This window comes from Stegostoma tigrinum, chromosome 40 (genome assembly GCF_030684315.1).
Source record: "Stegostoma tigrinum isolate sSteTig4 chromosome 40, sSteTig4.hap1, whole genome shotgun sequence".
In the NCBI taxonomy this organism is placed as follows: domain Eukaryota; kingdom Metazoa; phylum Chordata; class Chondrichthyes; order Orectolobiformes; family Stegostomatidae; genus Stegostoma; species Stegostoma tigrinum.
In genome coordinates this window covers 11,611,581-11,628,328 of record NC_081393.1, presented here as the reverse complement: position 1 = coordinate 11,628,328, position 16,748 = coordinate 11,611,581, and the positions used below count along the sequence as shown (strand labels likewise).

At 44.2% G+C, this 16,748-nt stretch overlaps 1 protein-coding gene across 7 annotated transcripts in view; it reads left to right on the top strand.

Annotated features, from left to right (window-relative positions):
- Positions 1–16,748, top strand: part of nsd3 (nuclear receptor binding SET domain protein 3) — a 105,338-nt gene that overhangs the window by 15,983 nt on the left and 72,607 nt on the right. For all 7 annotated transcript variants that reach the window (XM_059641148.1, XM_059641150.1, XM_059641151.1 and 4 more), the window contains exon 3: positions 9,390–9,546. In XM_059641148.1, coding sequence (XP_059497131.1) covers positions 9,390–9,546 — 157 coding nt within the window. The remainder of the gene's footprint in view (positions 1–9,389; positions 9,547–16,748) is intronic.

Here is a 16,748-nt window from a genome sequence, read left to right as displayed (position 1 = left end):
ACAGGATATATATTATGAACTGATGAGTTTCAGTTTTGCTGTTCTCTTTAGTCGAATTGATCGTGAACCATCACTGTCTGATGTTGCAGCTGAAAACCAACAATCACAGTTGGTCAACTGGTACCTCAGTAAATGCCCACAATTACAGGAAAGAATAGCTGAAATAAAAAGAAGTTTTAAAACCAACATGTTAGAAGTTCTTCAGGGAACTCAATGCTCTTCGGTGTGAATACTTACGTGTTTGGAGTGCCGAACACAAAACGATTTTGGGATACAATTCCAGAGTTGGAGGCATTCACTATTAAGGTAGAACAACAAGGTGGAGTGTGAACCTGCACCTTGTGCACAACAACATTTTTACGTTCAAGTTGTATTTACACCGCCTCCCAGTGTTTTTTTTAAATTTCATCAGTAAAATAGTTCTTATTACTCAGCTAATTGAGGTGGGGAAAGAAGGAAAGCCTTTCCAGATTACGAACCAGTTTGAGGTGACGGGGAAGGGGTGCCTGAATATGGACTGTAGTCGGGTATGATTCTGCAGGTACAATCCTTTGCTCAAAGGAATTATGACCACCAGCTTCATGAAGCGAAATGCACATGGTTAGCTGGTAGGAAAACAGGAAAACTGGGTCAGCTTATTCCTTCTGGATACCCTGATCCTTTCATCCCTTGAGAGGGAGGGAATTGCTTAACCAGTCCAATAAATGAGAAGTTGTATTTAATGGCAACAAATGTATGAAGAGGAGTGGATCTCTTAAAAACAGGGCAGGGAATCAATGTTTCAGTCAGATGGTCTTTTGGAGACGTGAATTTCACAACTTTCGAGAACAAGATGTCGAGCTGGATGAACACAGCAGGCCAAGCAGCATCAGAGAAGCAGGAAAGCTGGTGTTTTGCGTCGGGACTCTTCTTCAGAAATGGGGGAGGGGAAGGGGATTCTGAAATAAATAGGGAGAGAGGGGGAGGTGGAAAAAGGAGCAGATCGGTGGATGATTCTTTCTCCTTTCTAATTAGTAATTCATGAATAAAATATCATTTCACGTGCATTGAGTGAAGAATAAATAGCATTTTGGAAGTGTTAAAACACCGGGTGAGAGACCGTTCTGCTTAGTTTAGTGAAAATCTTCTAAGCAGCTCCAGGAGTTCAGTTTATTAATTCAAAGAAGGACTGTGTAGTACAGTGTTAACATGGTCTGATAAGGAACAGTTTCACACTCATTCATGATCAGGTCGGTGTTTCTACACTTCAGCTGTCATATAAAATACACTGATTCTAATCCATCTTATAGGTGTCTTATCTAACAAAACTTGGCATTGAGCTGCAAAAGGAGATATCAGGACAGATGACCAAAAACCTTCGTTAAAGTGCAAGGTTACAGATGAAGGGCCTAGGCCCGAAACATCAGCTTTTGTGCTCCTGAGATGCTGCTTGGCTTGCTGTGTTCATCCAGCTTCACACTTTGTTATACACCATTACAAGGGGTGCCTTTAAAGAAGGAATGAGAGGCAGAGTGAAAATTCTGGAGCGGAGGGCCTTGGCATCTGATGCTGTGGCTACCAGTGTTGGAGTGGACGAAATTGGGAAGTCAAGGGGCCAGAATTGTTGGAATGCACAAATGTTAAGTGGGGAAAGTTGTGAGATTGGATGTAATAATCAAGTTTTCAGGGTGAGACCATGGAGGAGTTGGAATTGGAAAACAAGGAAAAAGTTGAGTTGCACTGCAAACACTCGTGTGTTGGAGCCCCGGTTATTGGCCATGTTTTGCAGCTGCACTGTATGCGTTGCTGAATGGGTTGGGGCAATGCAGTTGCTTGACTGATAACTGAGAGAGCAGATGTGGAAACACTTCAGGCACAATGTTGGTCAATTTTCAAATTCCAGTGACGATAAGTGCAACTGCATGACCTCCCTTTGCATACTGTGAGGTGAAAAATATCATGGCGTAACCATAAAAGTTCAAGCTGACATGCGGCAGAGTTTGCTAATCTGAGTATTGATGGACATTATAAAATTGGCCTCACTACCTCAGAGCTCATGAATGGTGAATACACCAGTTTCTATTCCAAGTATTGTATCCAGTGACCTCGGCTGTGACATACACATCGGTCTGTGGACATTCTTCAAGGCTAGCACTGAGCTCACCCTGTCTGTGATACGTTTTCCTTTTGGTTGGCATAAGCGGTACTTAAAACCACTAACCATGCTTGTAGAGCGAAGAAACTTTGGCGAAACCCAGATTTTCAGTTGTGGTGAAGTCTTTGCTACAACTTCTAACTTGAATCAACGTTTCCAACCTTCGTTGTCAACTACCTCTAATAATTAGGAAACTAAGATATTTCAAGTTTTTTTTTTGCTCACTTTTGCTCCAAGAGTTAACTGTTGAGGCATCAGTATACCAGCGGGAACTTGTCTCAAGTATTGTCAATTTGTTATGACATTCCAATATGCTTCACAGTTGATGAACTGTTAATATAATGGAATATTTTGCCTGATGTGAACAGACGTGGCAGCAAACTAATGATGAGTGAAGACAGATCAACAACATTAGAGAGATTTATTGATTAAGTAGGCCCTCGTTGTACCCAACGCCACAGGCAGTTCTGAATCCTATTTCATTGCGTGGGGGATGTGTTGGAAGCTGTTGTACACCATTGCTGTGTTGTGGAACTGTATATCAAAATAGTTGAGTGTTGAAACAATGAGAGACTTAGGTTTGACCATTGCCTTGCTCAACCTGATGCTGAGGAGCAGGGCAGTCATGATAGCTTCCTATGTCGCATCTCACGCCCTGAAAGTCAGTTCTTAACTTGTCAAATGATGTACAGATGGAAGGGATTTAACACTGAGTCTTCAGTTGACAAAGCATGATATCAATTTGCATTGTGGCATAATTTGATGAGTTGAATATTTTTTGCCCTAATCAAATGATGACCGCGTGTCCTCTAGGTGAACTCACTAATTTCAGTTGTTTTCAGTCATAGTCATAGAAAAAGATTATTCAGCCCTGTAAGGTCCATGCTGGCTGCCTGGAAAGTAATTTATTCAGTGTCAATGCCCCATTGGGATCTGTGTGAACCTGCAGGTTTGTTTTTCTAAAACTGTTTTCTCATCGGTCCTCCAGCACGTTTGTTAAAATTTTGCTGTGACATATGGAAGCATTCCCATCTACTGAGTCTACACAAAAAGCCAGCCTGGCCTTGGCAGCTTGGTTTTCCTGTGAGGGTTCTTGGTGTTGTTTCGAACCCTGCAGTTAAGTCACGTTGCTCGGATATTTTCCATTAATCAGAAATTAGGCACAGAAAATATCTCATAAAAACTGGAAGAACCGCAGATGCTGCAAATCGGAAACAAAAACAGAAGTTACTGGAAAAGCTTAGCAGACCTGTGAAGAGAAATCAGTTGATGTTTCAGGTCCCATGACCCTTGCTCGGAATGGGAAAATATTTCTGTTGCTAAACTAGAATTGAATTTTGCCATCAGCATTCTGCACTTGGCTTTGAGACCTTGATGGCATTGTAGCTAAAAAGGAGGCCATTCAACCCTGTGCTGGCCCTCTGAAGGATCAAATGCCCTTGTGCCACTCCCCTACCTTCTGGCAACACAGCACATTGTTCCTTTGCTAACAATAATCCAGTTCCCTTTGGAATGCCGCAAACAAACCTAAACCCTCAATTTTCCAAGTTAGTGGATGCCAAATCCTACCCACTCTTGCATGAAGTGTATATTTCTTCACAGCACCAGTGCTTGTTGTCTAACCCCATTAGAAATAGAATCAGCAGTTGGTGCATCATCCAGTTGGATCATGGCTGATTCAACATTGATCGTGTCCACTTTCCTCCCCTTGATTTCCCCTGAGTCTGAGTATGTTCCTTGTGGTTCTTGACGCTGCCACCAAAGAGAACAGTTACTGCTTACCTACTCTATTCAGGTACATCAATTGTCTTTTGAATGCTTCTGTGGAATCTCTTTTCTCTCTTTTGTGCTCTGTCTCAAGCCTTTACGTTATTCCTCAAGTGTAGTCCCCAGGCTAATGTGCAGGAGTTGAGAGTTTTTGTGTAACATTGGGGAACTGTATCTAAGATTTTTTTTCAGTGTGGTCTTTGTGAAAATCACAGTATCAGAATCAAATTGAAGATAGTAAGCTATGCTGAAGTCAGATTTCTCAAAAATATGCAAGACCGTACTCGTGTTGTGGCAATTAATATAGCAGTTTGTTAGACTGCATGAATGGAGTAACAACAGCTCTCTTGGTTTGGTGTGAAACCAAGTCAGAAAGGAAATTGACTTGTTCAAAAGGAGGAATGAGTGAAGGTAAGCAGAAACATGCATGAGGAAATATTGAAATAGACTGCCTGGCCTACATAATCATGGTTACACAGTTGTTGAAATAAAGGATTTTGATTGATCACCTGCCACTTGTCAAACTCTTAGTGCTTCTTGTGTGCTGTCCTGCTACACTTGCTGTGCTTGGAATTTATTGTAATGCATGTATTGTACCACACTTTCTTGACAGAAATTTGGTTGCATCCAGGCACAAGTTGGATGCTTGCTGAAAGAATGAACTCGAAAGAGGAAGTGGATTGTGCTGACGAATCAGTACTTTTGTAGGTGCTGAACAGATGAGAGATTGACTGAAGTAATTGTGTATTTCAGAGAAAGGATTCCATGTCAGAATTGTTCAATGAAAATGTTCTCAAGAAAACAAATTGAGAAAAATTCTGTTAGCCTTGCAATTTGGTTTCACCCTGAGTCAGCAAAAGTAAGAATTAATTGTTCAGTCAATTTTTGTCCTCGCTTTAAAATGTTAAGTTTTTGAGACAAACTGACACCCCCTTCAAACATTGTAATCCAGAGTGTCTTTAATAAGAGAGCAATCGTATTAAAAGACGTGTCAAGTAGTGTCAGAAGTAATTGAGGCTGTGTCCTTGGTTGTTCATATCTCTCCTATTCGTTATGTTCTCTTTAGCCTGTAATGACTTGTGCAGAGCTGACAGTCCTTGCTGTGTGCTGCTCTTGGCCAGTCCCTAATTTGATTCGTTTTGCCCAAGCCTTGCTCTGTGTTTTTGACATCTGAGTTATTGGGCTACGTCTTGTATTCGTTTAATAGGTGGGAGTGCTGTCCTTGTCTGTTGGAAATTGAAAAGCCCCTTTGATGTGTGCTCGAGTGCAGTTGCTTGTTTTTCTTGTTTGAGGTGGTAAAAGATCCAGCAACTGTGCAGAACTGACCTGCTGTGTTCACTGTCTTGCAAGAAGCTGAACTTTGAGGTGAAGGACAGATTTTTGCACCTAGGACACATGAAGAATGGAAGCCAAGTTGTTTGGCACCTTGTTTTCACGAACACCGTTAAGAATGCAGTTCTGAAATCGATACATATTTGACACCAATATTGAATGGAGCCAAGAATGCGTTTTGAATAAAAATGGGAGATTTCGAAGAGTACTAGTATTCAGAAAAGAACAGTTCAACCAGCCAAACAAATGAAAGCTAGAATGTAGGAGCCTTATCGGTGTAAACATTAAAGGCCTTCAAATAAGTAATTTACTTATATTTTAGGGAGAAATGAGAAACATGGAAACAGGTTTTTTTGTTTGCTTTTGCTTTTGCTTCCCTTCCCACCCCCACTTCGTGTTGCAGAAAGGTACTGGTGAGTGCGTCCCTGCTGATGGAGCAGAATTGTCTCAAGGGATCAAATGACACACTCTGAACGATAAAATGATCACTCAAGGTAAAGGTTCACCTCGGAAGAAAAGTCTTTACCTTTCCTGCCAATGATAGTTAGCTGTTGAAATGCTATGACAGTCTAATGAATGAGCAAAATTTGGAGCTCAAGTCTGGCTTTCAACAACAAGTGATTCAAGTCTGGATCAAAGTAATTGATCTAGTTGCCCAGCATAGGATCTCAGTGAAGAGAAAGCATTTGTATTCACATATTACCTTGCATCATTCATTCCAATGTCACAAATTATTTTACAGCCTATCAGGTACCTTTCCTTTGTAAAAAAAACTTAAATGCCCTGAAGAATTCCACAAATAGTGATGATATGCAAGTTTGTTGTGTGTATAAACAGGTTAAGTCTGACCAAGAAAGAGGAAATGGTTGCTGTTTGATCTGCCTCAAACATACACCCCTGACCACTGACCCTTTTTGATGCTATGTTACTGTCCATGGTGTAATAACAAACTCTTAGCTCCCCAGCGGCAACAGTATCTAAGGCCAACAGTGAAATTTCAAAGCTGAGTAGATTTTCTGTGATAAAGTGTAATTCATCTTTTGGCCTTTTACAAAAGAAGACCCTCACATGGAATCCTGAAGATAACAGAGTGGTTCATCATCATGAAAAATGAGCCTAATTCAAAGGGCCTCAAAAATGAGACCGTCTTGGAAAGAATTCCAAAATGTCCTGAGTTGGCTTGGGTGGGCGAGGAGATGGAAATGGGCAACACCATAAACGGGGTTATATTGATACCATCCGAGAGCAAAATTGATTGAGGTGATTGCACATTACAAAACAGGAAAAGACATTCACAATCTGGCACATTGGTTGAATTCAAAGCATCTTGCAGGAACAGGGTTGCTAAACTTCTGGGATTGGCCTCGAGTATCTAGGAATTGAACACAAATCTCAGGACACTGCTGTGTTTAACCCTGGAGAATAATGGCAAGATGTGAAAGGCTTTTTTTTTTGTCATGATTTTTGAACCTGCCTCTTCATCAGATTAATAAATTATTCTTGAAAACGTGATGAAAAGGTTGTTTGGCTCACAGTCAAGCATCGTCCAGTTACATCATGAGACATTTTGCTTTCCAGTTGACCTAGAAAGCCATGTGTCAGAAAAATGGATGTGTTGGCTGGAGTTTGGGCAAAGCCATGTTGACCACATCTTCAGGAGTAGATTTCATTGCCATTCGCAACCTGAATTGAGAGCTGCTGAAGAATTCAGCATTGCTGTAGTTCAAATATCCTTCGAGCTCTGGTGGTTTGTGGGTTATGACAATGCGCTAATTATCTAGTTGTTAAATTTTGGCAGTGACCATTTCAGTTATTTTCTCTCTCTGCTGTGGAGCTTTGTCCATCTAGGCATTCTTGGGATTACAGTGGTTCGGATCCAGTAGTGGAGAAGAATCCTGTGTGTTTGGTGCAGCATTTAGAATCCTCAGCTTGTTGTTCAAGAAAGACATGTTTCACATTAGCGTGCTCTGATTGTAATCAAACTTGTTTTCGTAAGAGTGGCTATCTTGGAATCTGAGCAGCAAAAGAATTTCTTAATGGTGGTGATTGGGACATGAGCCATGAACTGAACAAGAAGCAGCAGAGCATTTGATAATCGTCTTTTCTATTGGCCTTTGGGATGAAGCTGTTGTTGCATGGATCAGTATTTAATACCCATCCCGAATTGCTGAGCGCACAGTAAATTAACAACAGTGCTGTTGTTCTCGAGTAGCATGTCGGCCAGACCTGGTAAAGATGGCAGATGTCCTTTCTCGAAGAGCATGAGGTACTATTAAAAACCCATCAATGATGACTGCACATTTGCCCCTCGACTAGCTTTTAATGCCAGACTTGTATTGAATTGAAATTTGACAATTTTCTACGATGGGTTTGACCCCACATTCCCAGAACCTTGTCTTTGTGTTGTGGATTACTAATTTAGTGTCATTATTACGATAACACTGCCTCCCCTGAAAGTAACTTTTAAAGCAAATGCTTATCCTGAAATTCTGCAGCTTGTTCTCAATTCCAAAAATAATCCTCAATAATGATTGGGACTAGAGTTGCTTCAGGAGTACCTGTTAGACATGCCCTCATTGGACGTCATAGTTATTTTGAACATTTCACTTTTTGTTCTTGCTTTTATTTCTGTCTCCTTTTCTCTGCTCTTACAGTTTGTACTTTTGCCTTCTTTTGTCTGCTCCCATGCATGTTTTCACTTTCATTTTTCTCCAGTTATGAGGTCCACTTGGATTTATAAACAGAAGTATAAAATAACATTTTGTTTGAAGAATTCAGTTGGTTGAGTTAACTACAGCAATCCAGTAGGAAAGCTATGTATCTGATTCTGTTGGAGTTAATTAGCTTTCAGAGATTACATCTGGACTTGGCACTCATTGCACATGTAGAATAATAGTGTACTGAAGAGTTTGTCACTTGCGTTTCCAAGCGATCCATGAACGAATCCCTGCAAAGCCTACCACTCCATTCACGAAGGTTTGGAACTTTCAGCCCAGGTTTCACATGATACTTTTGATGAAATCTTTTGAAGCGTTGGTTATGTTAGCTCTGAAGGAAGGATGTCGTTAAACATGAGGGTGCAGAAAAGATTTACAAGGATGTTGCTGGGGTTGGAGGGTTTGGGCGAGAGGGAGAAGCTGAATAGGCTAGGTCTATTTTCCCTGGAGCCTCTCAGGTTGAGGGATGACCTTGCAGTGGTTTATAAAATCATCAGGGGCATGGATCGCGTGAATAGCCAAGGTCTTTTCCCCAGGGTAGGGAGTCCAAAACTAGAGGGCAAGGATTTAAAAAGGACCTGCGGGATAACTTTTTCCCACAGAGGGTGTTGCGTGGGATGAGCTGCCAGAAGACATGGTGGAGGCAGGTACAGTTACAAGATTTAGAAGGCACTTGGATTGGCAAGTTTGGTTGGCGTCGATGAGTTGTTTCCGTGCTGTGTGTGACTTTAAGACTCTGTCTGCATCATGTCACGTCATATAAGAGAATCGTCCTATGTTTGAGAAACTCCAGTTGTGAGGATACATTGGCGAGGCAAATGCTGAGAGGAAATGTGATAAAAGTTTTCAAAATGTAGCTGTACAAAACTCTGGTGCGGCCGCACTTGGAGTATTGTGTACAGTTCTGGTCACCGCATTATAAGAAGGATGTGGAAACTTTGGAAAGGGTGCAGAGGAGATTTACTAGGATGTTGCCTGGTATGGAGGGAGGGTCTTACGAGGAAAGGCTGAGGGACTTGAGGCTGTTTTCATTAGAGAGAAGAAGGTTGAGAGGTGATTTAATTGAAACATGTAAAATAATCAGAGGGTTAGATAGGGTGGATAGGGAGAGCCTTTTTCCTAGGATGGTGACGGTGAGCATGAGGGGGCATAGCTTTAAATTGAGGGGTGAAAGATATAGGACAGATGTCGGAGGTAGTTTCTTTACTCGGAGAGTACTAAGGGAATGGAATGCTTTGCCTGCAACGGTTGTAGATTCGCCAACTTTAGGTCCATTTAAGTCGTCATTGGATAAGCATATGGATGTACATGGAATAGTATAGGTTAGATGGGCTTGAGATCGGTATGACAGGTCGGCACAACATCGAGGGCTGAAGGGCCTGTACTGTGCTGTAATGTTCTATGTTCTGTATAAGAAAGTTGCTCACTGTGTCTTCCAGGTCCATCGATTACCAGTGTCTGGAAATCAATCTGTCATTTCGAATTGTTACCAGATTGGAGACTTAGTATGGGCAAAGGTTGGTACCTATCCCTGGTGGCCCTGCATGGTGTCCTGTGATCCATTGCTACAAGTTCATACCAAGATCAACACAAGAGGTAAGACCTGAGAAATTATATGGCAACCATGTCATTTCCCTTGAGTAACACAATTCACACAGCTATGTCCTTCCTTTTCGTGCTTGTGAGAGTGGCTGGTCTGTGTGTTCAGTCAGGTTGATACATTTGCTGGCATGTCACACTGAGAATTAAAAATTGTTGCTCTTACTGGAATAAAGTGTTCTGCTGTGTTTACATCATGTCCAGTCCACACTTTTTTTTTCTTTTATTGCACTGCTAACTCTGTTGGATATGGTGTTGTGAAGGATCAAAGTTGGTTTTACCGTCATGTGGAAATTTCTGCCATGTAATTTTTCTTTGTAATTTTGCATTGACAGCACTTTAATTTCTTCAGTTGCAGTGAGTAGCAGAGAAAAATAAATGCAGTCCCTTAGATGTGAGACTGAAGTACTGAGCAGAGATACAAACAATGATGTCTAGTAGGATTGCACAGAGCAAAGTCGCCTCTGCTCCCACCTGTTAGCACCTGACTTGCTGTTAAATTATTGCACCATTCTTGTGTTCACGACTACTCCTTGGAATGCCATTTGACATGTTGACTTGTGGGGAGATTTCTAATTCTCTTCACTGAATTTATTTATCTTAACCCTGTTTCTTACAAGTTGGAATCTTCTCCCAAGTCCTTCAGATATAAAGTTGCCAAAAATGTTCACAACTGTGTATTTAAACTAATTCCGTAATTTATTCACTCATGCATGACCAGAAGATTGTGACAATGTTGTCAGTAATGCTGGTCCATACATCAATTTTGGGAAGCATGGCAGAGACTTTGCTGATTAAATTGTCTTTGGCCGTATGAAGTTGGCAAATACTGGGTTAAGTTATCCCTTTCTGAAAATGTAAAATTATAGCTCCTGTTGAGAGCTTTCATCATGTTTTTTTCTCAGAGCAGAAACTCAAAGATATAGAGTAGGATATCTGTTTGAATCTGCCAACCAGTTGTCGGATTGCATTATGTCAGGCTCCGCATTTGAAATAACTTCATTTTTTTTTCGTTTTTTGACCATGGGCTGAAATGGGAAAAGGCCTGCTTTTAAAACAGGAGAGTTGTGAGGGGATAACAAGGTGTAGAGCTGGATGAACGCAGCAGGCCAAACAGCATCAGAGGAGCAGGAAGGTTGATGTTTTGGGCCTAGACCCTTCTTCAGAAGTTGTGAGGGGGTTTGCTCCACTATTCAAAGAAAGCAAGTGCCTGAAAATAGACACTATAGCTTTGTTTAACCAGTGGTGAGATGGTTTGCACACAGGCTGGAACGGGGGTACCCCCCACTTGAGATGTAGCAGCAGTAAAAAGTACAATGATGCCACCCGAAGGTTGCAGGAACAGCAACTCATATTCTGCCTGGGAACCCTGCAGCCTAATGGTATCAATGTGGACTTCACCACTTTCAAAATCTCCCCTTCCCCTACTGCATCCCTAAACCAGCCCAGTTCGTCCCCTCCCCCCACTGCACCACACAACCAGCCCAGCTCCTCCCCCCCCACCCACTGCATCCCAAAACCAGTCCAACCTGTCTCTGCCTCCCTAACCGGTTCTTCCTCTCACCCATCCCTTCCTCCCACCCCAAGCAGCACCCCCATCTACCTACTAACCTCATCCCACCTCCTTGACCTGTCCGTCTTCCCTGGACTGACCTATCCCCTCCCTACCTTCCCACCTATACTCTCTCCACCTATCTTCTTTACTCTCCATCTTCGGTCCGCCTCCCCCCCCTCTCCCTATTTATTCCAGTTCCCTCTCCCCATCCCCCTCTCTGATGAAGGGTCTAGGCCCGAAACGTCAGCTTTTGTGCTCCTGAGATGCTGCTTGGCCTGCTGTGTTCATCCAGCCTCACGTTTTATTATCAAGCAGTAAAAAGTAACTGGTTGGTTTGTGAGGTTGTGATCAGCTGTGGATGACACAAATGATTTACTGACCACTAACTATGTGCTTGGCTCTTGGGTAGCTGAAAATTTGTGTTGGTACGAACAATTGGGCCAAAAGCCTTGGGACCTCCACGAGGTGAGATGGTGTGTCTGTGTACAGTGGGAAATACCTGTGGTCAAAAGAGTTGCTAGTTGGTCTACGTTGCTGCTTTTAACCTCTAAGAAAGAGAATTTGTAATTTCCAAACCAGTCGTTCTGTGCCTTCTGCAAAGGAAGTGTGAAGTGCATGTGGAGGACTGATCAATGAGCAACAAGTTCTGGTGAGCGAGAGGCTTGTCTCTGAGAGTCCTGCAGACGTGGTACTTCCCCAGTTGATTGTTTTCTCCATCCAGAACGCCATTTTCTTGTTTGTCTGTAACTGTTTATGAATGGTTGGACTTTTTAACCAGAAGGGTTATATGTCAACAATTCCTGTTTGTTTATCTGTTGCTAGAATTGACTTTGTTGTCATATGCAATAGTTCTGAAGCACAGAAACGTGTACCTGCTTTTGGTTATCCTCGGTCTACAGACACAAATAAAATAGGGATTCTGTGTGCTCCTTGATTAAAATCTTCACTTTTTTGTGACAACCCTGGGAATAGCAGGGATTGATTTCCAGTGTACTGCTCCAGGGAGCTGTGGCCTGACTGTGTAAATTTATCTCTTAAATCGAACTCTCACTTGGAAATTGTGAACCTTGCTGATTTGAGAAATAGCAATGCAGACAAATTCAGCAGTAACTTTGAAAAGTGAAGCTTTTGCAGGTCCACGGAGAAAGAATAAGCTTTTCACAAGAGTGTGTACAAGAAGTGTGTACAATGGTTAACTTTTGTATGAATTTGTGTCCCTATGTCACACCACATATTATCAGAGATAATGGGAACTGCAGATGCTGGAGAATTCCAAGATAATAAAATGTGAGGCTGGATGAACACAGCTGGCCAAGCAGCATCTCAGGAGCACAAAAGCTGACGTTTTGGGCCTAGACCCTTCATCAGAGAGGGGGATGGGGTGAGGGCTCTGGAATAAATAGGGAGAGAGGGGGAGGCGGACCGAAGATGGAGAGTAAAGAAGATAGGTGGAGAGAGTATAGGTGGGGAGGTAGGGCGGGGATAGGTCAGTCCAGGGAAGACGGACAGGTCAAGGAGGTGGGATGAGGTTAGTAGGTAGATGGGGTGCGGCTTGGGGTGGGAGGAAGGGATGGGTGAGAGGAAGAACAGGTTAGGGAGGCAGAGACAGGTTGGACTGGTTTTGGGATGCAGTGGTGGGGCGGGGGGGAAGATCTGGGCTCGTTTAGGGATGGAGTTGGGGAAGGGGAGATTTTGAACGTGGTGAAGTCCACATTGGTACCATTAGGCTGCAGGGTTCCCAGGCGGAATATGAGTTGCTGTTCCTGCAACCTTCGGGTGGCATCATTGTGGCACTGCAGGAGGCCCATGATGGACATGTCATCTAAATAATGGGAGGGGGAGTGGAAATGGTTTGCGACTGGGAGGTGCAGTTGTTTGTTGCGAACTGAGCGGAGGTGTTCTGCAAAGCGGTCTCCAAGCCTCCGCTTGGTTTCCCCAATGTAGAGGAAGCCACACCGGGTACAGTGGATGCAGTATACCACATTGGCAGATGTGCAGGTGAACCTCTGCTTAATGTGGAATGTCATCTTGGGGCCTGGGATAGGGGTGAGGGAGGAGGTGTGGGGGCAAGTGTAGCATTTCCTACGGTTGCAGGGGAAGGTGCCGGGTGTGGTGGGGTTGGAGGGCAGTGTGGAGCGAACAAGGGAGTCATGGAGAGAGTGGTCTCTCCGGAAAGCAGACAGGGGTGGGGATGGAAAAATGTCTTGGGGGGTTACATCGCTCGTTGATGTTTTTGTACTCTCTAGCACCACCACAGACCAAGGGCCCACGTGTTACTGGTGTTATATGAGGCAGTTTGTTATTGTCATTAACGGAGACTGATGTTACGTGCCGCTTTGATGGTCTTATGTCTCGGTGGAGGATCTTATCTCACCGTTTGTGGTTTTTGCTCACTTGTCACTGAAGAGTTGCAAGAGTTCGAGTGTCACTGACAAAGTGAGTCTCGAGGTCTTTTGGGCGAACGTGTCATATCTCTCGATGCCGAGGAATGTCATGAGGCGGTTATTCATTTCCGACCACTTGCCTCGTGTGCCCATCACGAAGCCAAAGTAGCTGGGCACCACGCCTCCTGTTAATTCCGTGATCTCGGCATTCAGGTGTTTATATTTTTCCACTTTCTCATGCCATGCTGTTTCCAGTGCTTTACTGTCATTTTCGTACCGCACTGTGACATCTACGACCGCGATCTTCTGGTCTTTCTTAAATTTGAGATCGGGTTTCCATAGGGAGCCGTGTTTGTCGAATAGTCTGGGCTCCATGTACGATGTCCGGCTGTACTTACTATTTCTGCAACTGGTCAGCGATCTTGTTATGGCTTTTGATTCGAGCGTTCTTAACGAATGGGCAGTATCCTGAGATGTGTGGTAGGGTCTCATTTGCCATCTCACACCTACGGCATAATTTGTTTCTGTTCGGCCTACCTCTAGATATTGTGGTTCTCGTCGGGTATAGATTACACCGCAAGAGCACACTGTTAATGAATCTAGAGGATTTTTGTTGTACTCCAGCCTTAGTCCAAGAATTAGAGATCTTGTCATCTCTAAAGTACTGGATGCCCGTTCCCTGACATTCCAGCTTTTGCCACTTTTCGAATTCCCACTCCCTCCAGCCTGCATACCTATTGGGTGGTTTTGGTCGCCCCGCGTTTGCCTTCTGCAGTACTGGCATCATGTCCTGGATGTCAGTCATCAGGTCTATTTCCCCCTCACCGTTGCCATGGCTGTTGGGTTGGAAATTTTCAATTTCCTTTAGGACTTTGAGTTCACGCAGTCCCGTAACTGTCTCTGTGTTGCTCTCTCCTTTTATATTGGAAGGAGGCCCGAATGACTACATCATTGGACATGTCTAGTGCTTCGCGTTTGCGGATAATTGCGGATGGTATTTGCACTTTGAGTTTTGGGACGCCTAGATCACCGTTCCTGTTACTCGAATATAGCATTCGTCTGCGGTATGAGGTGGTAGGTGTAGGAATTCTTTTGTGGCGTTACGGATGATTTGGTCCAGCTTTACAAGAGTAGTTTGTGATGCTTCTGTTAGGATCAGATGGAAGTACAATTTGGGGATGACATGTACCTTTAGGATTTCCAACCGTTGCCGTGGTCGGAGAGGTGCTGGCTGTATTCCTTTAACCCAGGACTTAAGCTTCTCCTCCCACTCCCCTTCTGTCACACCTGCCCATGGATCGATGCGGGCACCCAGGTATTTCTCTGTGTCGCCTGGGGGTATGTAGGCTATGGATTCTTCAAGGACCGTAACTTTCCCCCCACAGTGATCGAGAAAGCCCTTGACCGCATCTCCCATATTTCCCGCAACACATCCCTCACACCCCGCCCTCGCCACAACCGCCCAAAGAGGATCTCCCTCATTCTCACACACCACCCAACCAACCTCCGGATACAACACATCATCCTCCGACACTTCCGCCATTTACAATCCGACCCCACCACCCAAGACATTTTTCCATCCCCACCCCTGTCTGCTTTCCGGAGAGACCACTCTCTCCGTGACTCCCTTGTTCGCTCCACACTGCCCTCCAACCCCACCACACCCGGCACCTTCCCCTGCAACCGCAGGAAATGCTACACTTGCCCCCACACCTCCTCCCTCACCCCTATCCCAGGCCCCAAGATGACATTCCACATTGGCAGATGTGCAGGTGAACCTCTGCTTAATGTGGTATACTGCATCCACTGTACCCGGTGTGGCTTCCTCTACATTGGGGAAACCAAGCGGAGGCTTGGAGACCGCTTTGCAGAACACCTCCGCTCAGTTCGCAACAAACAACTGCACCTCCCAGTCGCAAACCATTTCCACTCCCCCTCCCATTCTTTAGATGACACGTCCATCATGGGCCTCCTGCAGTGCCACAATGATGCCACCCGAAGGTTGCAGGAACAGCAACTCATATTCCACCTGGGAACCCTGCAGCCTAATGGTATCAATGTGGACTTCACCAGTTTCAAAATCTCCCCTTCCCCAACTCCATCCCTAAGCCAGCCCAGTTCGTCCCCTCCCCCCACTGCACCACACAACCAGCCCAGCTCTTCTCCACCCCCCCCCCCACCCACTGCATCCCAAAACCAGTCCAACCTGTCTCTGCCTCCCTAACCTGTTCTTCCTCTCACACATCCCTTCCTCCCACCCCAAGCCACACCCCCATCTACCTACTAACCTCATCCCACCTCCTTGACCTGTCCGTCTTCCCTGGACTGACCTATCCCCTCCCTATCTCTCCACCTATCTTCTTTACTCTCCATCTTCGGTCCGCCTCCCCCTCTCTCCCTATTTATTCCAGAGCCCTCACCCCATCCCCCTCTCTGATGAAGGGTCTAGGCCCGAAAGGTCAGCTTTTGTGCTCCTGAGATGCTGCTTGGCCTGCTGTGTTCATCCAGCCTCACATTTTATTATCACACCACATATTTTTATGTTTGTTTTGTTCTTCCCTTGAGCATGCCATGCAACACGTGCAGATGCTGTCCGTGGATTTTTTTTACTGTTATGGCCAAAGAGGTTCCAATAGAAATACTCCGTTTCTATTGATGGAACAGTTCTGTTTGATTTGCAGCCAAGCAGGTGGCTTCTTTATGGAGGCTTTGAGCATAACACTGCCGTTTCAAATGAGATTTGGACAAGTTTCATTTCATTTGATTAGTTAAATTAAACTATTTAGATGGAACAAATTTTTTTCTGGGCACTCTTCCAAAAGCAGGATGTCAACAAAAAGTTTTGAAAAAAAATTATGTATTCATTCAGAAGATGTGCCCGTCACTGGCAAGGCCAGTGTTTGCTGTTTGGCCTAATGGTTCTAGAGTAGTTTGCAGTGAGCTCAGAACAGTGCCCAAGGGTGAAGGTACGGTCACATCGGGGGTTCCAAGACTTTGATGCAGCAATGCTGAAGGCCCAGATATGTCTTGGAGGTTATGGTGCCTCCCTTTGCTTGTTACCCTTGTTCATCTAAACAGTAGAATTTGAGAGATTGGCAGCTGCTATCGAAGGAGGCTTTGTGAGCTGCTGCAGTGCCGCTGGTGAATGGAGGAGTGAATGTTGAAGAAAGTGGATGGGGGACCAGCGAAAATGGGCTGCTTGGTTCAAGATGATTTTGAGCTTTTTTTAATGCTGTTGGAGCTACATTGATGCAGGCAAG